Genomic DNA, 21,165 nt, shown 5'->3' with positions numbered 1-21,165 from the left:
CTCCTCTCACTTGGTTTCGTCGGCGACCTCCACCTCGGTGGGGGCCGTGATGGGGGCGTTGGAGTGCACGGCGCCGGGGTCGTCCGTGTTCAGCTCCCCGTTGGTGGAGCTCATCACCTGGGGAGGGACAGGGGGAGGAGACTCTGCTTAAGCACCTCCTCCTCCCGACAGGGGAGGGGGCAGGGCTTACGCACCAGCTCCTCCCACCGGGGAGGGGGCGGGGTTAGGGTTCCATGTTATTCTACCACTAGGACCTTCAACCATTACAAAACATCTAGAAGTAACTAAAGGATTCTGAGTCATTGATTTTAACTGCTAAAATGTTTTGATCCATAACCAACCATGAGGGATCAATTAAGGATGTAGTTCTAAGAAAAAACACTAGGTGGCACATATACCCAATTCATTTCTAAAGCATCTAGGAAAAATGATGGCACAATGGAAAACTGTTGACTACATTGCACCAACATCTCATGAATAAATATAAATATATCAAACTAAAATAACAAATTCTATTGGATTTTTACGATAAAGTAATCTGAACCAAGTCAATTAGCCGAACACTGAGGAGATCATTAGCTTTAACTCTTTTGAATGAAGTGCCTTGATTCAACAGAACTGTACTGCAAAGACCCCACGTCTCTAAACCCAGTGGATCACCAGGTGCTCTCACTAAGGGGGGGTAGATCACCAGGTGCTCTCACTACGGGGGGGTAGATCACCAGGTGCTCTCACTAAGGGGGGGGTGGATCACCAGGTGCTCTCACTAAGGGGGGGTAGATCACCAGGTGCTCTCACTAAGGGGGGGTAGATCACCAGGTGCTCTCACTAAGGGGGGGTAGATCACCAGGTGCTCTCACTACGGGGGTGGATCACCAGGTGCTCTCACTAAGGGGGGGTGGATCACCAGGTGCTCTCACTAAGGGGGGGTGGATCACCAGGTGCTCTCACTACGGGGGGGTAGATCACCAGGTGCTCTCACTAAGGGGGGGTAGATCACCAGGTGCTCTCACTAAGGGGGGGTAGATCACCAGGTGCTCTCACTAAGGGGGTGGATCACCAGGTGCTCTCACTAAGGGGGTGGATCACCAGGTGCTCTCACTAAGGGGGGGTAGATCACCAGGTGCTCTCACTACGGGGGGTGGATCACCAGGTGCTCTCACTACGGGGGGTGGATCACCAGGTGCTCTCACTACGGGGGGGTAGATCACCAGGTGCTCTCACTAAGGGGGGGTAGATCACCAGGTGCTCTCACTACGGGGGGTGGATCACCAGGTGCTCTCACTAAGGGGGGGTAGATCACCAGGTGCTCTCACTACGGGGGGTAGATCACCAGGTGCTCTCACTACGGGGGGTAGATCACCAGGTGCTCTCACTAAGGGGGGGTAGATCACCAGGTGCTCTCACTACGGGGGGTAGATCACCAGGTGCTCTCACTACGGGGGGTGGATCACCAGGTGCTCTCACTACGGGGGGTAGATCACCAGGTGCTCTCACTAAGGGGGGGTAGATCACCAGGTGCTCTCACTAAGGGGGTGGATCACCAGGTGCTCTCACTAAGGGGGGGGTGGATCACCAGGTGCTCTCACTACGGGGGGTGGATCACCAGGTGCTCTCACTAAGGGGGGGGTGGATCACCAGGTGCTCTCACTACGGGGGGGTAGATCACCAGGTGCTCTCACTACGGGGGGTGGATCACCAGGTGCTCTCACTACGGGGGTGGATCACCAGGTGCTCTCACTAAGGGGGGGTGGATCACCAGGTGCTCTCACTAAGGGGGTGGATCACCACAGTGGGTCACCAGGGGTTCTCACTACGGGGGTGGATCCCCACAGTGGGTCACCAGGGGTTCTCACTACGGGGGTGGATCCCCACAGTGGGTCACCAGGGGTTCTCACTACGGGGGTGGATCCCCACAGTGGGTCACCAGGGGTTCTCACTACGGGGGTAGCACTGCGCTCTGTGCCAGTGTCTGCGGTGGGAGGGCGTGTCGTCCCGTTGAGCAGACAGAGCGTGTGGACGGGGGGGGGGACGGGGGGGGTGCATCACAGGGGGACACCACAGAGCCACGCAGCAGTACCTGGACAGAGCCCCCCCTCCTCTCTGAGCCCCCCCCCGGCTGGTTATGGGTCACGGGGGCCGGTTGGGCCTCACCTCCTCGGGGCTCAGGGGACTGACCGTAGAGCAAGACACAGGAGGGGGGGGGGGGGAGGGCCGTGGGCGGAGGAGGGGGGGGGTGGTGGGGTTGGTGTGCATGTGAGGTGGGGGTGAGTTGCGTGTGTTTGTGGGGGAGGGTATGATGGAATAGGGTCAGGGGAGTAAATGGGAATAAGGAAGAAAAACAAACAAAACAATGGTTTTTTCAAAGAAGTTAGAGAACCCGAACCGTTGGAGACTAACGCTGTGAATCATGGGGGGACGGACGCAGACCCAGGCAGGATGTCAAACAGACAGCCGTGATCACATCCCCATCCCCATGATCACATCCCCATCCCCGTGATCACATCCCCGTGATCACATCCCCATCCCCGTGATCACATCCCCATCCCCGTGATCACATCCCCGTGATCACATCCCCATCCCCATGATCACATCCCCATCCCCGTGATCACATCCCCGTGATCACATCCCCATCCCCGTGATCACATCCCCGTGATCACATCCCCATCCCCGTGATCACATCCCCATCCCCATGATCACATCCCCATCCCCGTGGTCACATCCCCGTGATCACATCCCCATCCCCGTGATCACATCCCCGTGATCACATCCCCATCCCCGTGATCACATCCCCATCCCCGTGATCACATCCCCGTGATCACATCCCCATCCCCGTGATCACATCCCCATCCCCATGATCACATCCCCATCCCCGTGATCACATCCCCGTGATCACATCCCCATCCCCGTGATCACATCCCCATCCCCGTGATCACATCCCCATCCCCGTGATCACATCCCCATGATCACATCCCCATCCCCGTGATCACATCCCCGTGATCACATCCCCATCCCCGTGATCACATCCCCATCCCCATGATCACATCCCCATCCCCGTGATCACATCCCCGTGATCACATCCCCATCCCCGTGATCACATCCCCATCCCCATGATCACATCCCCATCCCCGTGATCACATCCCCGTGATCACATCCCCATCCCCGTGATCACATCCCCATCCCCATGATCACATCCCCATCCCCGTGATCACATCCCCGTGATCACATCCCCATCCCCGTGATCACATCCCCATCCCCGTGATCACATCCCCATCCCCGTGATCACATCCCCATCCCCGTGATCACATCCCCATCCCCGTGATCACATCCCCATCCCCGTGATCACATCCCCGTGATCACATCCCCAAGCACAGTGGACCTTAAACACCACATTGTTTGTCTCAATTCATTTATTGTGAAAATATGTTCCCAGACATATTCCATTCTCCCCGTGTGTTGGGCTGGGACTCATTGGCCAATGGGGCTTGATTTGACAGCCATTAGGGTCGCTATTTCTTCCCCAGTTTGGGTACACAAGACATATTCTACCAACATGTGAAACCCATCATCTCATAATATCTCCTGTCAATCGATCCTCATTATGTCTCGTATTGAAAAGGGTCATTCTTTGACAACCAATGATCGGCCCGTTATATCTACTGCCTTGTCCACGTGACTGGGGATTGGCCGCGTAATAAGAGAGCGGTAAACTGGCTGCTGTCAACAGCCTCAGGCTGGGCTGAAGGAGCCAGGAGTCATCACAGTCTAGAGTCCAAAGCGATAAGTCAATCATAAAACCTTTCAGCCCACTTTAAAACGGCTCACCGGGAAACCAAGAGGACAACCTAATATATAATCTAGTACCTTTTCTCTTTTTGAAACCTTTGTTAAATAAGAAATTTCTGATAATGCCAAAGGGTCAAGGCTGATATGCAAATACATGGATTGAAATGGGAGGTGGGGTCCAGTCTATACTGTGTCACACTGTGTCATTACTGCTAGAAAACAATGCATGAAGCATCTCCAACTCGTGCCATGACGGAGCTTAGAGCGGCGGAGTGTGACGGGTCTGTGCGAGCGGCCGGCTCGCCCTGTGGCTCCGCTCGCCCTGTGGCTCCGCCCCCTGGCTCACCAGCGTTAGCAGCAGATACACTCTTTCTATTTTCTTTACTGCCTTCTTAACCGACAATGGGCGACGCTGAAGAGAAGCGTTGCGTTGAAAGAAAGGCAACAAGGGAACAAGTATGGCAGCCATTTGGTCCAGGAAGTAGCGGCAGCGCCCTGACGACGTGGAGGAGGAACCGGACCGACCGGGCGCTGGTGTGCGTGTGAGCAGGAGGGCGCTCACCTGGTTCTTGGTCTGCTGTTGTGCTTTGTCTCTGCTGGGCTGTGCGGGCGTGTCGCTGGGGATGGGGCCTATGGGCGTTGGCTGGGACACCAGAAGGAAGAGGTTAACAAACACTGTCCCGCATGGGACCAGCATGTGGATATGAAGCTCTGGACGGAGGCTTATGGAGGAGTGGTGGGCCTGCCAGCATCGATGTCCTCATTAACTCATAGAAGCAAAAGGGCCCCGGTGTACCACGGTGTCCCCTGGGGCCCCGGTGCACCACGGTGTCCCCTGGGGCCCCGGTGCACCACGGTGTCCCCTGGGGCCCCGGTGCACCACGGTGTCCCCGGTGCACCACGGTGTCCCCTGGGGCCCCGGTGCACCACGGTGTCCCCGGTGCACCACGGTGTCCCCTGGGGCCCCGGTGCACCCCGGTGTCCCCTGGGGCCCCGGTGCACCCCGGTGTCCCCTGGGGCCCCGGTGCACCCCGGTGTCCCCTGGGGCCCCGGTGCACCCCGGTGTCCCCTGGGGCCCCGGTGCACCCCGGTGTCCCCTGGGGCCCCGGTGCACCCCGGTGTCCCCTGGGGCCCCGGTGCACCCCGGTGTCCCCTGGGGCCCCGGTGCACCCCGGTGTCCCCTGGGGCCCCGGTGCACCCCGGTGTCCCCTGGGGCCCCGGTGCACCCCGGTGTCCCCTGGGGCCCCGGTGCACCCCGGTGTCCCCTGGGGCCCCGGTGCACCACGGTGTCCCCTGGGGCCCCGGTGCACCCCGGTGTCCCCTGGGGCCCCGGTGCACCCCGGTGTCCCCTGGGGCCCCGGTGCACCCCGGTGTCCCCTGGGGCCCCGGTGCACCCCGGTGTCCCCTGGGGCCCCGGTGCACCCCGGTGTCCCCTGGGGCCCCGGTGCACCCCGGTGTCCCCTGGGGCCCCGGTGTCCCGGTACACTGAAGGAGGCCTCGCGGGAGGGGACTCACCAGAGGCTTGCCGACCCAGTCGTATTCGTAGTCGAACACGTAGCTGTTCCTGTCGAACAGGTCCGTGAAGAGCTTCCTCAGGTAGTCGTAGTCGGGCTTCTCAAAGAAGTCCAGCCGGCGGACGTAGCGCAGATACGTTGCCATCTCTTCTACAAGCACAGGACGGGGTCAGGGGTCATCACAGGACGGGGTCAGGGGTCATCACAGGACGGGGTCAGGGGTCATTAGAGGGCGGGGTCATTACAGGACGGAGTCAGGGGTCATTACAGGACGGGGTCAGGGGTCATTAGAGGGCGGGTTCAGGGGTCATTAGAGGGCGGGGTCAGGGGTCATTAGAGGGCGGGGTCATTACAGGACGGGGTCAGGGGTCATTACAGGACGGTGCAGGGGTCATTACAGGACGGGGTCAGGGGTCATTAGAGGGCGGGGTCAGGGGTCATTAGAGGGCGGGGTCATTACAGGACGGGGTCAGGGGTCATTAGAGGGCGGGGTCAGGGGTCATTAGAGGGCGGGGTCAGGGGTCATTACAGGACGGGGTCAGGGGTCATTACAGGACGGGGTCAGGGGTCATTACAGGACGGGGTCAGGGGTCATTAGAGGGTGCTCTGATCATTGACGGTGACCGATGCTCACCTGGGAAGCTCTCACAGAGCACTTCTATCGGCGTTGCGCGTTTGGTATCCCCGATCTTCTGGTAGCGCTCCTTCAATGTGTCCGCCTGCAGGCAGAACCAGAGACGCATTATCCTCCCCCCCTCCAAGCTAGCCCCACCCTGAAACCCACCCAGACAGTGGCCCCCGTGTGGTCAGTGGACCCTGTGTGGTCGGTGGCCCCCGTGTGGTCGGTGGCCCCCGTGTGGTCAGTGGACCCTGTGTGGTCGGTGGCCCCCGTGTGGCCCCCGTGTGGTCGGTGGCCCCCGTGTGGTCGGTGGCCCTCCGTGTGGTCGGTGGCCCTCCGTGTGGTCGGTGGCCCCCGTGTGGTCGGTGGCCCCCGTGTGGTCGGTGGCCCCCGTGTGGTCGGTGGCCCCCGTGTGGTCGGTGGCCCCCGTGTGGCCCCTGTGTGGTCAGTGGCCCCCATGTGGTCGGTGGCCCCCGTGTGGTCGGTGGCCCCCGTGTGGTCGGTGGCCCCCGAGTGGTCAGTGGACCCTGTGTGGTCGGTGGCCCCTGTGTGGTCGGTGGCCCCCGTGTGGTCGGTGGCCCCCGTGTGGTCGGTGGCCCCCGTGTGGTCGGTGGCCCCCGTGTGGCCCCTGTGTGGTCAGTGGCCCCCGTGTGGTCGGTGACCCCCGTGTGGTCGGTGGCCCCCGTGTGGTCGGTGGCCCCCGTGTGGTCGGTGGCCCCCGTGTGGTCGGTGGCCCCCGTGTGGTCGGTGGCCCCCGTGTGGTCGGTGGCCCCCGTGTGGTCGGTGGCCCCCGTGTGGTCGGTGGCCCCCGTGTGGTCGGTGGCCCCGTGCTGAGGAGGCGTTGGGTTGCAGACGTATTGCCCTGTTGATGACTCATCACCAGGTGGAGTTAAGGACCCAGACTCAGCCGTTTGGACAGTTCTAATGAACCTGGTTTGATATGCATGTTACTAAAGAGTTGGACCATGTACTGAGGGAGCTTAACGGACCCTGCTTCCACGTAATGAAGAGAAGGTTAAGTCCTCCCAGACCACATGTGTATATATATATTGGTTATTTGTTATGCAATGGAGATAATGCAAGGTTGGTGTGCAGTTGCACCATCATTAAGTAGATGCTATGGGGCTAAAACCTGTGGGTCAAAGCCCAATGTCCCTGAGCAAGCTGCCCACACCCACTGCTCACTAATGACCTCAACACTCACTGCAAGTTGGCTGGATGCGTGTGTTGAATGACTCGATGGTAGTAGTGGGATAGCAGTTATGTATGTGTTGTGCATCCCTAACGGTACCTTAAGGCCCTGCCAGGGAAGGCTCCCTCGCAGGAAGTACATGAACATGTGACCTAAAGCCTCCAGGTCGTCTCTCCTGCTTTGCTCTGGAACAGGAGAGGGGATGAGTCAGAGTGTATTACTGGCCAACATTCATGGGCGCATTTATGACCTGTTTGCTGAGAGAGGGATAAGAACAGGATAGCAATGAGGGCTGCGAGGCCTCTAGGGTTGGGCTCTGGCGCCATCAGCTCTCTGATAACGCCGTGAAGAAAAGATGACTCGTTTAAATAAGGTACATATCCAGTGTTTCCCCCAGAAAATGTCCAGGTGGTCACAGAGAGCGGGGGGCGGCCCTGCAGTCTTTGGTGAGGGTTTCAGTTCAAACGACCTGAACAGTATCACCGGTGCATTATTTAGCTTTATTTTTTGTACCTGATGGAAGTATGTTTTCTTTCCCTACGGGAGTTTTGTGCTTTGCTAATGCATAATGCATAATAATTAATTGTTTTATTATTATTGACTACACATTGGTAGTCAAGGCGGGACCCTATTGTTGTTAAGGCGGCCGCCTCACCATACAGTGCTGGGGGAAACACTGATATCGGATCACCTGAAATAATATCGCAGCAATGGTTATGCCCGATTGTCTGTTCTAATTAAAACCTTGACCATTTAAAAGCTATCCAAATTCCTGTAAAAGCTTGGTATAAGGACAATTAATCAAAGCCAGATCATGCGCTTTTATCCCATGTACATTCAGGAGGGGGCCAAGCGGCGGAGGGGTCTCACCTTTGCCCAGGTGTGTGTTGATGCTCATGTAGCGGGCCGTGCCCGTCAGGCTCTTGTGCTCCCGGTACGGGATGTGTTTCTTGGTTTCCGGGTCGATGTACTCTTTGGCCAGACCAAAGTCGATGATGTGGATGGTGTGCTGGCGCTTGCTCCCGGGACGGCCCACCAGGAAGTTCTCCGGCTTCACGTCCCGGTAGATCAGGCTCTTGGTGTGCACGTACTCCATCCGGGTGATCTGGCAGGAGGAGAAAACGAATGGCTCACCGTCTCATTTCAGTCAATAGTGAATAACAATCAAAGGACAAACACTGCAGGGCGCTGCTAACCACCTTCCCCTTGGCTTTGAGGAAGGGCAGGGTGCTTACCAGCTGTATGGCTATCATGAGGACTGTCTTCAGGGAGAAGGTGCGGTCGCAGAGGTCGAACAGGTCCTCCAGGCTGGGTCCCAGTAGCTCCAGCACCATGGCATTGTATTTCCCACAGGGACCAAAGTAGTACACCTGAGGGATTCCCTCTGGACAGACAGGGGCAGACAGACAGTCAGCCTGGTCGGCACTGAGTACACATCCTCCTCAAACAGCACCGGGCTTCAGGGGGCCTGAAGGAGGAAACGCCCTGTAACTGGCCCTGGTTAGTTTACCAGTGATACTGGATCCTTTCTGCAGGGTAAGTCTTAGGTATGTAGAACATCATACTTCATTTATCTTGTGACATGTGACATTTAAATGTCAATTTGTAAAATTTTATTCTAGCAATTTGATACCAGCATTATTGACACCTTAATCCCATCAAAGACCATTTTTATTCACACAAGGACTTCACAGTAAAGGGGAAGCCCACTTTGAACAGGGGCTCCACACGGTGACAGAGTGTGGGCGAACCCCCTGAAGCATCACTCATGAGGGAGGATGAAGCTCGGGTTCTGGAAGCTTTGAGAATGTGTGAATCAGGGCTGTAGAAATATCCTCCACTCCACTGACCTGGTTCTCTTCCTCCATTCTCTCCGTTGTGGGTTGGACACAAACCCCCACATGCTACTACAAACCATGGCTGCCAGAACAGGATGGAGAACACTCCTCAAACCATGGCTGCCAGAACAGGATGGAGAACACTCCTCAAACCATGGCTGACAGAACAGGATGGAGAACACTCCTCAAACCATGGCTGACAGAACAGGATGGAGAACACTCCTCAAACCATGGCTGCCAGAACAGGATGGAGAACACTCCTCAAACCATGGCTGACAGAACAGGATGGAGAACACTCCTCAAACCATGGCTGACAGAACAGGATGGAGAACACTCCTCAAACCATGGCTGACAGAACAGGATGGAGAACACTCCTCAAACCATGGCTGACAGAACAGGATGGAGAACACTCCTCAAACCATGGCTGCCAGAACAGGATGGAGAACACTCCTCGAACCATGGCTGACAGAACAGGATGGAGAACACTCCTCAAACCATGGCTGACAGAACAGGATGGAGAACACTCCTCAAACCATGGCTGACAGAACAGGATGGAGAACACTCCTCAAACCATGGCTGACAGAACAGGATGGAGAACACTCCTCAAACCATGGCTGACAGAACAGGATGGAGAACACTCCTCAAACCATGGCTGACAGAACAGGATGGAGAACACTCCTCAAACCATGGCTGACAGAACAGGATGGAGAACACTCCTCAAACCATGGCTGCCAGAACAGGATGGAGAACACTCCTCAAACCATGGCTGCCAGAACAGGATGGAGAACACTCCTCAAACCATGGCTGACAGAACAGGATGGAGAACACTCCTCAAACCATGGCTGACAGAACAGGATGGAGAACACTCCTCAAACCATGGCTGACAGAACAGGATGGAGAACACTCCTCAAACCATGGCTGACAGAACAGGATGGAGAACACTCCTCAAACCATGGCTGACAGAACAGGATGGAGAACACTCCTCAAACCATGGCTGCCAGAACAGGATGGAGAACACTCCTCAAACCATGGCTGACAGAACAGGATGGAGAACACTCCTCAAACCATGGCTGACAGAACAGGATGGAGAACACTCCTCAAACCATGGCTGACAGAACAGGATGGAGAACACTCCTCAAACCATGGCTGACAGAACAGGATGGAGAACGGTCTCCACCACGACCTCCACCCCCACCACGGCCTCCACCCCCACCACGTCCTCCACGGTCTCCACCACGGCCTCCACCCCCACCACGTCCTCCACGGTCTCCACCCCCACCACGGTCTCCACCACGGCCTCCACCCCCACCTCGGCCTCCACCCCCACCACGGCCTCCACCCCCACCACGGCCTCCACCACGGCCTCCACCCCCACCTCGGCCTCCACCCCCCAGTCAGAACCTCAGCCTGCTGCCATCAGGACACGTTGGACTCAACAGTTGTGTGTTTTCCATCCTACTGGGCGCCGGGCAGCGGCGGGACTGGGCATCTGTCTGCCGGTCGGAGCAGGGGTCACCACTACCTCCACACGGCCCTTAGGGGGTATTGCAGTTGTGCTGATTGAAGCGTTATTCCAGCAAATGAGAATTCTTAACCAATTAGACCATTTCAGAAATGAAACAGAAAATAAATGGCAATCTTAACTAAGCGTGTGCGTGATAAATAATAACCTTGCATCCACGTAATAAATGGTCTAAAATGCGACCATTTTGTTGGCAGTCTTAAGGCTTACAACAGCGATGGGAAACCAGCAGCATAATGACAACGCACCCATCACCTTGGTCATTATACCTGGGCTCATTCACCACCACACCCTGATCTGGAACTGTCCGCATGACCTCAGAAGAATGTGGTACCTCCTTAAAGCATTTTGCTCAGGAGTGAGGAGGGAAAGGCTTCAGAAGAACCAGTGGGTATAATGTCGCAGCGGTTCTGCTTTAGTTGTTTTCATGGATCAAACTAAAAGTAACCGAGGCCGCACACACGAGATGGTTGAACCAGCCAACAGATTTCCAATCCAAAACAAACAAAAAATAATCTACATTTATGAACATGAAGTTCCAAGATAGCCACAAACCCATTAGTAGGATGACCCACTAATGCTTTTGGTGGCGAAGCACAAAAGCTGCAGACAAGCAGCCTCAGCAGATGCTTGTCCTACATTTTTGGGACAGACCTTTTTATGTACTTTCACTATGTTGGCGAGGTGCAGCGGTCAACACACCTTGTGTTTTGGGATTTTAAGGCTGAAACTCAGTGCTATGGTGGCAGTGATTTAAGAAACACACACACACACACAGTGGGCATGCGTCAGGAGCTCATGAAGAACACGGAGCATGTTTACTGAGCAGTGTGGGAGAGTGCTCTGAGTGACTGTGCTTAATGCTGACCTTCTAACCAGGGGGTGGAGGGATTAGAGCTGGATTTGCATGATCGTTCCTGCAGGGAAAAAGGCTGAATGGTGCATGAATGCATACACACATGTGCACCCACCACACGGGCTGACAAGCCCAGTCACAGCCCGTCCCCAGAACACCTGTGAACAAGCCCGTGGAACGGTACCAGGCCTGGAATCCACTGTCTAACTCTGCCTCTTTCCATCGACAGTACCAGCTCAACTTGCCACGACTTGGAATGGCACGACTTGGTTTGGTTCCAGGCATGTCATGATTCCATCGAGAATAAAGTACCTCTTTAACTTAGGCGGGTCATCAAAGCCTGCATGCGCAAAACTGCGCATGCTTATCACGCAACATATAAGCAGACAGGGCTAGACACCGAAGCGCCTCCACGTCTGTCACGGCCCACGGCGGGTTCTTGCGCGCTGATCCTGCGGTATTCAATAATCAATCAATACTGTTGACTGAACGCTGATGCTAGTTTTGAAAGATGCCGGTATCGTGGCGAAAATGGAATCCTCGTCTGAAATCGCACCCCCTCTCCGTGTGAATGCAGTTTCTCTTATTTCGTCTGTGCTTTCTAGGGTCACATCATGCATACATGTATGACTTGTAAACTATAACGTTTTCAAGTACCCTCATAGTTCATTATCTTGAATGTGAAATCTTACATTGTGGGTCGCCTATATAATGTAACATCGCTTACTGTGACAAGTTGCTCATCTTGTGATGATATGATAAACACTGCCATAAACTATAAACCCTCTTTTCGTCAGAAGAAGAAATCTTACAAATCAATTTCTGTGATAAGTTGCTCATCATGTGACGATATGGTATAAAAACTGCTATAACGTGGAGAGGGGCTGCAATTTCAGACGGCGACTCCATTTTTGGGCACAATACCTGGTGTCGGTTGTCTGGCTCGGACGTCGTGCTCGGCCAGCTGTGCACTCTCTGGCCATCAGTGACCAGCAGCCTGTTGACGTCACACAACCGTATCAGCTCTCATAGCACCTCGATGGAGGCCTGACAAACAAAGCACCAGGTACCACAGTCTGGCGATGGAAAGCCAAAAAAAGCAGGGCCAGTTGGAGGCGAGTTTGGCTGGTGCTGTCGATGGAAAAAGGGCCATAAAAGGGACCAGGCCACGACAAGAGGTCACTGGGAGTCCAACTCCTCCACACTGGGCCACATTCTGGAGGTCACAGCAGACATGATCAACCCATCGTCTCCTGCTTGGTCCGTTTGCTGCATGTGATGTAAAATAAGCATGACAAATGCGTGTCGAATAATAGGCAGCTAATAATAGGTGTCCAGGCATTGGCTAAAGCGGCATCTAAGCTTCACGCTTAGCGCTCAGTGGAATGTCTGAGACAATCAAGCCTATTGTACCTCAAGACCAACCTCCATAAACCAGAGACAATAGTGTGTGTGTGCGTGTTGGTGCTGCCCTACAATTGATGTTAAGTTAGGAGAAGAGTGTTGAGGAGTCGGAGGCTGACTAAAGGATCTGACATTAAAGAGTTAAAGGCTGTGGATGGAGACACTCAGTAGCCGTCTGATCTGTACTCTGCGTTACGCCAGGCGCTCTATATCGGTGCCGTTCTCACATCACTGAAGAGTACATTCATCTCCATATCAGACATTTTGAATAATGAATGAGTCTTATCAGATGAATAGGAATCAAAAGCAGACAGCATAGCTATTCTGCTAGTCCAGTACTATGCTAACCCTTTTGAAACAGAGCCAATATGATTGAGTTACTGCGTGTGAATAAATAAAGTGAAATGCAGATATCTATCGCTATATCTATATAGATGTTTGCTCACTGCTTTTAATTATAAATAAAAATCAAAACGTTGACTGAAGAATCCAGCAATTTAAACCATAGTAATAAATTATGAACCCCTTTTTATAAACATATGGCGGTATAACTTCAGGTTGAATGGACATGACACCCTCACCCTGATACACAGCTTGATATTGCATCTCTCTGAACACACAACTTTGCATGGTATGGGGTTAGGGTTAGAGTAAGGGTCAGGGTTAGGGTTATGGAACAGAGTGGTAAATACAACCCTCTTGTGGAGCGGGACAAACAGAGCCTGTCTCCTCCAGTCACGGGACACGGCGTGTACAGAATACCGTCACACACCACGTCCACTTCAGTACTCCCACTGGGTGAGGAATGAATACGTCATTTACATGGTACCAGGGACAGCATGCATGTAGATTCAGCATGGAGGAAACCTCAAAGGCTTCACTACCATGACTGCAGCAGGCAGACCGTGTAACCCTGACTGCATGCACTGTGTCACCACCTTCAATTTAATGTTGGAAGACGCTTCTGTGTTTAGCTCACCAACACTACCAGTGCCTCTACCACCATCACACTTACCACCACCAGTACTACTACCAGTGCCTCTACCACCATCACACTTACCACCACCAGTACTACTACCAGTGCCTCTACCACCATCACACTTACCACCACCAGTACTACTACCAGTGCCTCTACCACCACCAGTACTACTACCAGTGCCTCTACCACCACCAGTACTACTACCAGTGCCTCTACCACCATCACCCTTACCACCACCAGTACTACTACCAGTGCCTCTACCACCATCACCCTTACCACCACCAGTACTACTACCAGTGCCTCTACCACCATCACACTTACCACCACCAGTACTACTACCAGTGCCTCTACCACCATCACCCTTACCACCACCAGTACTACTACCAGTGCCTCTACCACCATCACCCTTACCACCACCAGTACTACTACCAGTGCCTCTACCACCATCACACTTACCACCACCAGTACTACTACCAGTGCCTCTACCACCATCACACTTACCACCACCAGTACTACTACCAGTGCCTCTACCACCATCACACTTACCACCACCAGTACTACTACCAGTGCCTCTACCACCATCACACTTACCACCACCAGTACTACTACCAGAAATACTACCAGTACTACTGCCACCACCAGTACTCCTACCAGAAATACTACCAGTACTACTACCACCACCAGTACTCCTACCAGAAATACTACCAGTACTACTACCACCACCAGTACTCCTACCAGAAATACTACCAGTACTACTACCACCACCAGTACTCCTACCAGAAATACTACCAGTACTACTACCACCACCAGTACTCCTACCAGAAATACTACCAGTACTACTACCACCACCAGTACTCCTACCAGAAATACTACCAGTACTACTGCCACCACCAGTACTCCTACCAGAAATACTACCAGTACTACTGCCACCACCAGTACTACTACCAGAAATACTACCAGTACTACTGCCACCACCAGTACTCCTACCAGAAATACTACCAGTACTACTACCACCACCAGTACTCCTACCAGAAATACTACCAGTACTACTACCACCACCAGTACTACTACCAGAAATACTAGCAGTACTACTACCACCACCAGTACTACTACCAGAAATACTACCAGTACTACTTATCCGACTGTTAAGGGATGCGGGCAACATCTTCTCAGCTGGTCTTTTTTTAATTATTTACAAAAAACTGGCAAATGCACGCTAATTATGTAAACCCAAGTGTGTAGCTGACTACGGCACACCGTTAAATGTGCCAATGTCATTGAAAAGCATTGTGTTATGCTTTAGGATAGCACAAATATCCTTTGCCTTGGAACATTAATAAAAATAGAAAGGAACAGCCCTGGATGACCATTGCTAAGAGCCACCTAGTCCCTAACCCTAACCGGAGGGCGGTATGAAAGTGGCACCAGCCATGCGTTAACGCACTAAAGTGGTATGCACACACGCTGCCCCATGCCAGCACTGCTGAGGTGAAGGGGGGCTGGGTTCCAGGGGGGCTGGGTTCCAGTGGGGTCCCAGGGGGGATAGGTCCCAGTGGGGTCCCAGGGGGGATGGGTCCCAGGGGGGCTGGGTCCCAGGGGAGCTGGGTCCCAGGGGAGCTGGGTCCCAGGGGAGCTGGGTCCCAGGGGAGCTGGGTCCCAGGGGAGCTGGGTCCCAGGGGAGCTGGGTCCCAGGGGAGCTGGGTCCCAGGGGAGCTAACCCTTGACTGCAGAGAATGACCGCCCTGTCACTGAACTCCCAGAGGTCATGCAGCGCTGCAGAGTCCACAGGATTGCTTTATGGGACACCCTTAGGTCTTAATGGGTTACATGGCCTTCGACTATGTTGACATCGCAAGTGGATTTAATCTGGTCCTTTATGGCCTTTTAGCAACATCTACATTCAGCTTCAAGCAGCAGAAGGGAGCCACTGGTCTGAGAACATCCTCCTCTCTTGATGAGGGGTAATAGGGAGATATTACCGTTCCATTTCTGTCCGACTGAGCGAACGAAAGCCGCTCTATCTTGGGTTGGGTCAGTGCACCTGAGCCCTCCTCCTAGGCTGAGTCAGAGGCCGTTAAGCTGCAGGTCAGTTGTGTTGCTAATGGCTGCGGGGATTGTCAGGGCGTGCTGACAGAACAACACCGACAACAGGAAGATATTGACTTGATAAATAAAGAGCGAGGCAGAGACGCACAGAGCAGAGCAGCACAGCCTGCAGGGAAGAGACGGTGAAGAGTCGGTGAAGGTCCAACAAGAGAACAAGAGAGGAGCCTTTGCATTAGAATGCATTAGCAGAGTTCACCCTGAGCTTATCACTGGCGGCGGCAGGGAGACTGGAGGAGCCTGGAGGAGATGCAGAGAGAGGCTGGAGGAGAGGCAGAGACTGGAGGAGAGGCAGAGCCTGGAGGAGAGGCAGAGAGACTGGAGGAGAGGCAGAGAGACTGGAGGAGAGGCAGAGAGAGACTGGAGGAGAGGCAGAGAGACTGGAGGAGAGGCAGAGAGAGGCTGGAGGAGAGGCAGAGACTGGAGGAGAGGCAGAGCCTGGAGGAGAGGCAGAGAGACTGGAGGAGAGGCAGAGAGACTGGAGGAGAGGCAGAGAGAGACTGGAGGAGAGGCAGAGAGACTGGAGGAGAGGCAAAGCCTGGAGGAGAGGCAGAGACTGGAGGAGAGGCAGAGAGAGACTGGAGGAGAGGCAGAGAGACTGGAGGAGAGGAAGAGAGACTGGAGGAGAGGCAGAGAGACTGGAGGAGAGGCAGAGACTGGAGGAGAGGCAGAGAGAGACTGGAGGAGAGGCAGAGAGAGGCTGGAGGAGAGGCAGAGACTGGAGGAGAGGCAGAGAGACTGGAGGAGAGACAGAGCCTGGAGGAGAGGCAGAGAGAGGCTGGAGGAGAGGCAGAGAGACTGGAGGAGAGGCAGAGAGACTGGAGGAGAGGCAGAGACTGGAGGAGAGGCAGAGAGAGGCTGGAGGAGAGGCAGAGACTGGAGGAGAGGCAGAGAGACTGGAGGAGAGACAGAGCCTGGAGGAGAGGCAGAGAGAGGCTGGAGGAGAGGCAGAGCCTGGAGGAGAGGCAGAGAGACTGGAGGAGAGGCAGAGACTGGAGGAGATGCAGAGAGACTGGAGGAGAGGCAGAGCCTGGAGGAGATGCAGAGAGACTGGAGGAGAGGCAGAGAGAGGCAGAGAGACTGGAGGAGAGGCAGAGACTGGAGGAGAGGCAGAGACTGGAGGAGAGGCAGAGAGACTGGAGGAGAGGCAGAGAGACTGGAGGAGAGGCAGAGAGACTGGAGGAGAGGCAGAGAGACTGGAGGAGAGGCAGAGAGACTGGAGGAGAGGCAGAGAGAGACTGGAGGAGAGGCAGAGAGACTGGAGTAGAGGCAGAGAGACTGGAGGAGAGGCAGAGACTGGAGGAGAGGCAGAGAGACTGGAGGAGAGGCAGAGACTGGAAGAGAGGCAGAGAGACTGGAGGAGAGGCAGAGAGACTGGAGTAGAGGCAGAGAGACTGGAGGAGAGGCAGAGAGACTGGAGGAGAGGCAGAGAGACTGGAGGAGAGGCAGAGAGAGGCTGGAGGAGAGGCAGAGACTGGAGGAGAGGCAGAGAGACTGGAGGAGAGGCAGAGACTGGAGGAGAGGCAGAGAGAGGCAGAGACTGGAGGAGAGGCAGAGAGAGGCAGAGACTGGAGGAGAGGCAGAGCCTGGAGGAGATGCAGAGAGACTGGAGGAGAGGCAGAGAGACTGGAGGAGAGGCAGAGAGACTGGAGGAGAGGCAGAGAGACTGGAGGAGAGGCAGAGACTGGAGGAGAGGCAGAGAGAGACTGGAGGAGAGGCAGAGAGACTGGAGGAGAGGCAGAGAGACTGGAGGAGAGGCAGAGAGAGACTGGAGGAGAGGCAGAGAGACTGGAGGAGAGGCAGAGAGAGACTGGAGGAGAGGCAGAGAGACTGGAGGAGAGGCAGAGAGACTGGAGGAGAGGCAGAGAGACTGGAGGAGATGCAGAGAGAGGCAGAGAGACTGGAGTAGAGGCAGAGAGACTGGAGGAGAGGCAGAGAGACTGGAGGAGAGGCAGAGAGACTGGAGGAGAGGCAGAGACTGGAGGAGAGGCAGAGAGAGGCAGAGACTGGAGGAGAGGCAGAGCCTGGAGGAGATGCAGAGAGACTGGAGGAGAGGCAGAGAGACTGGAGGAGAGGCAGAGAGACTGGAGGAGAGGCAGAGAGAGACTGGAGGAGAGGCAGAGAGAGACTGGAGGAGAGGCAGAGAGACTGGAGGAGAGGCAGAGAGAGACTGGAGGAGAGGCAGAGAGACTGGAGGAGAGGCAGAGAGAGACAGAGACTGGAGGAGAGGCAGAGAGAGGCAGAGACTGGAGGAGAGGCAGAGAGACTGGAGGAGAGGCAGAGCCTGGAGGAGAGGCAGAGAGAGACAGACTGGAGGAGAGGCAGAGAGAGACAGAGACTGGAGGAGAGGCAGAGAGAGGCAGAGACTGGAGGAGAGGCAGAGAGACTGGAGGAGAGGCAGAGAGACTGGAGGAGAGGCAGAGAGAGGCAGAGACTGGAGGAGAGGCAGAGCCTGGAGGAGATGCAGAGAGACTGGAGGAGAGGCAGAGAGACTGGAGGAGAGGCAGAGAGACTGGAGGAGAGGCAGAGAGACTGGAGGAGAGGCAGAGACTGGAGGAGAGGCAGAGAGAGACTGGAGGAGAGGCAGAGAGACTGGATGAGAGGCAGAGAGACTGGAGGAGAGGCAGAGAGAGACTGGAGGAGAGGCAGAGAGACTGGAGGAGAGGCAGAGAGAGACAGAGACTGGAGGAGAGGCAGAGACTGGAGGAGAGGCAGAGAGACTGGAGGAGAGGCAGAGACTGGAGGAGAGGCAGAGAGACTGGAGGAGAGGCAGAGAGACTGGAGGAGAGGCAGAGAGACTGGAGGAGAGGCAGAGAGACTGGAGGAGAGGCAGAGAGACTGGAGGAGAGGCAGAGAGACTGGAGGAGAGGCAGAGAGACTGGAGGAGAGGCAGAGAGACTGGAGGAGAGGCAGAGACTGGAGGAGAGGCAGAGAGAGGCAGAGAGACTGGAGGAGAGGCAGAATGAGGCAGAAAGAGGCACTCTGGCTGGGAAAGCGATCCAAGTAGATGTATGATAATGGCACTACTGCCAGCAGAAGGCCATTTATAAATAGCCCAGGACAGCCCTTATACCCTGGTCCCATATTAAAAGCCCTGGGTGGTTGCTCTGGCAAAGGGAGCCAGGAAAGGAGGCGGTGATTACCAAACACTACAAACACATACACACCCACATGGAGTACACAAACAAGTGACCGGATAGCTCCTCCTTTGGGGTGGGGGGTCGTGGAACACTAGTGGCTGCCCGCTTTGATCCTTTCCACTAAATAGATACCAGAATTACAATATCATCATAATACTTGTGCAGCAACATGACGAAGAAGAAGAACAATACCTACGACTAATAATAAATAATCACTGGTTCACATGAATCCAAATCATCAATATCTTTCAATGCTCTTACACAATACATGCTGTACATACACTCATGTTGTACATTTTGATTTCATACCTTGGTATGAATATGAGTATATGAGTATCAACAGAACACAGTTGGTTCAATTTAATAAGATATCATGCGCATTGCTTTAAGATTGAGAGGAGGTTAATCCCCCTCCACAAATACAGAACAGAACTGTGAACAATATGTTCGACGACACCAGAGGTAATGAAATAGAACACCGGAATAATACAAAAACCCAATAAATGAGCTAATGATAAACAGCTTCTGTAGCTCTACGTCTGGTCTCATGAGGTACAGAGGTCAAACGTCTGGTCTCATGAGGTACAGAGGTCAAACGTCTGGTCTCATGAGGTACAGAGGTCAACTGTCTGGTCTCATGAGGTACAGAGGTCAAACGTCTGGTCTCATGAGGTTCAGAGGTCAAACGTCTGGTCTCATGAGGTACAGAGGTCAAACGTCTGGTCTCATGAGGTACAGAGGTCAAACGTCTGGTCTCATGAGGTACAGAGGTCAAACGTCTGGTCTCTTGAGGTACAGAGGTCAAACGTCTGGTCTCGTGAGGTACAGAGGTCAAACGTCTGGTCTCGTGAGGTACAGAGGTCAAACGTCTGGTCTCGTGAGGTTCAGAGGTCAAACGTCTGGTCTCGTGAGGTACAGAGGTCAAACGTCTGGTCTCGTGAGGTACAGAGGTCAAACGTCTGGTCTCATGAGGTTCAGAGGTCAAACGTCTGGTCTCATGAGGTTCAGAGGTCAAACGTCTGGTCTCATGAGGTACAGAGGTCAAACGTCTGGTCTCATGAGGTACAGAGGTCAAACGTCTGGTCTCATGAGGTACAGAGGTCAAACGTCTGGTCTCATGAGGTACAGAGGTCAAACGTCTGGTCTCATGAGGTACAGAGGTCAAACGTCTGGTCTCATGAGGTACAGAGGTCAAAACTTACCCTCTGATGATCCAACCCCTACCCTCTGATGATCCAACCCCTCTGATGATCCAACCCCTCTGATGATCCAACCCCTCTGATGATCCAACACCTCTGATGATCCAACACCTCTGATGATCCAACCCCTCTGATGATCCAACCCCTCTGATGATCCAACCCCTCTGATGATCCAACCCCTCTGATGATCCAACCCCTCTGATGATCCAACCCCTCTGATGATCCAACCCCTCTGATGATCCAACCCTGACCCTGCCAGCCTCCAGAGCCCTGGGCTTCGGCGAGGCTGGTCGCTGCTGCCCAGAGTCTGTGCTGCAGAGTGTGGTCAGTGGGCGACTGTGGGGCCAAACAGGGGCTTCATAATATTCAGGCCTGAGAGCCAAATCAACAGAGGGTCAATCTCAGGGAGGATACAGTTAATATATGTGTTTAAGTATACTATGTGCATTTGCACATACAATGTGCCGATCATTTCTTACCTGAACTTCCCAACTGCTTGTAAAATCGATATTCCAAATGGAGTTGTGGCGCCCTGGACTTAATAGGTTCCTGCAGGAGGGGAGAGAAAAGGAGAGTGCATTAGAAACATAATACATGGTTGAGTCAGGCTCAGTTAATCTCCAGTGTTCTGACGAGGGCTGACCTAACTAAGGGCCAGCCCCCATGACTTCACTACAGCCCTTTGACTCATTGACAAAACCAAGAAGAGAAAGCTACCGATGCTAATTGAACAGAAGTCAATTTGTTTACCTGTTCGATTCCACAGGAATCAAATGCATAAATCATAATGAAATCTCATCATGGTTGATATCAGGACATCAGTTCTATCAAGAATAAACCATACCATCAATAGTCTACCCTAACCCTAACCTGTTTTACAGTTCATATTAAATCAATCATTAAAATAAAGAAGCAAATGATCATATTGACAAATTTCTATGTTATGGGGAACTGTACGTTAAGTTATTAAATCTTGTTTAAAGCCTGACAAAGACTTTTTGGATCTGAGCTGA

At 54.0% G+C, this 21,165-nt stretch overlaps 1 protein-coding gene and 1 long non-coding RNA gene across 7 annotated transcripts in view; one reads left to right on the top strand and one right to left on the bottom strand.

Annotated features, from left to right (window-relative positions):
• Nucleotides 1–21,165, bottom strand: part of csnk1g2b (casein kinase 1, gamma 2b) — a 40,354-nt gene that overhangs the window by 1,901 nt on the left and 17,288 nt on the right. For 3 of the 6 annotated variants that reach the window (XM_060067651.1, XM_060067652.1, XM_060067656.1), the window contains 8 exons: nt 20,632–20,701; nt 8,347–8,495; nt 7,982–8,216; nt 7,211–7,296; nt 5,935–6,019; nt 5,302–5,450; nt 4,349–4,429; nt 1,784–2,173 (listed from right to left, as the gene is read on the bottom strand). In XM_060067651.1, coding sequence (XP_059923634.1) covers nt 1,940–2,173; nt 4,349–4,429; nt 5,302–5,450; nt 5,935–6,019; nt 7,211–7,296; nt 7,982–8,216; nt 8,347–8,495; nt 20,632–20,701 — 1,089 coding nt within the window. In that variant the 3' untranslated portion in view covers nt 1,784–1,939. Of the gene's footprint in view, nt 1–10; nt 118–1,783; nt 2,174–4,348; nt 4,430–5,301; nt 5,451–5,934; nt 6,020–7,210; nt 7,297–7,981; nt 8,217–8,346; nt 8,496–20,631; nt 20,702–21,165 lie in introns of those variants that run through there. The other 3 variants (XM_060067655.1, XM_060067654.1, XM_060067653.1) reach the window with 3 other exon arrangements.
• Nucleotides 6,526–6,894, top strand: LOC132469668 (uncharacterized). Its single transcript, XR_009528462.1, has 2 exons — nt 6,526–6,572; nt 6,758–6,894. It is a non-coding gene; the product is annotated as an uncharacterized LOC132469668 (long non-coding RNA).

The sequence above is a fragment of the Gadus macrocephalus genome, chromosome 12 (assembly GCF_031168955.1).
Source record: "Gadus macrocephalus chromosome 12, ASM3116895v1".
Classification (NCBI taxonomy): Eukaryota; Metazoa; Chordata; class Actinopteri; order Gadiformes; family Gadidae; genus Gadus; species Gadus macrocephalus.
The sequence above is the reverse complement of the archived record's forward strand: the minus strand, read 5'-3'. Positions and strand labels throughout refer to the sequence as shown.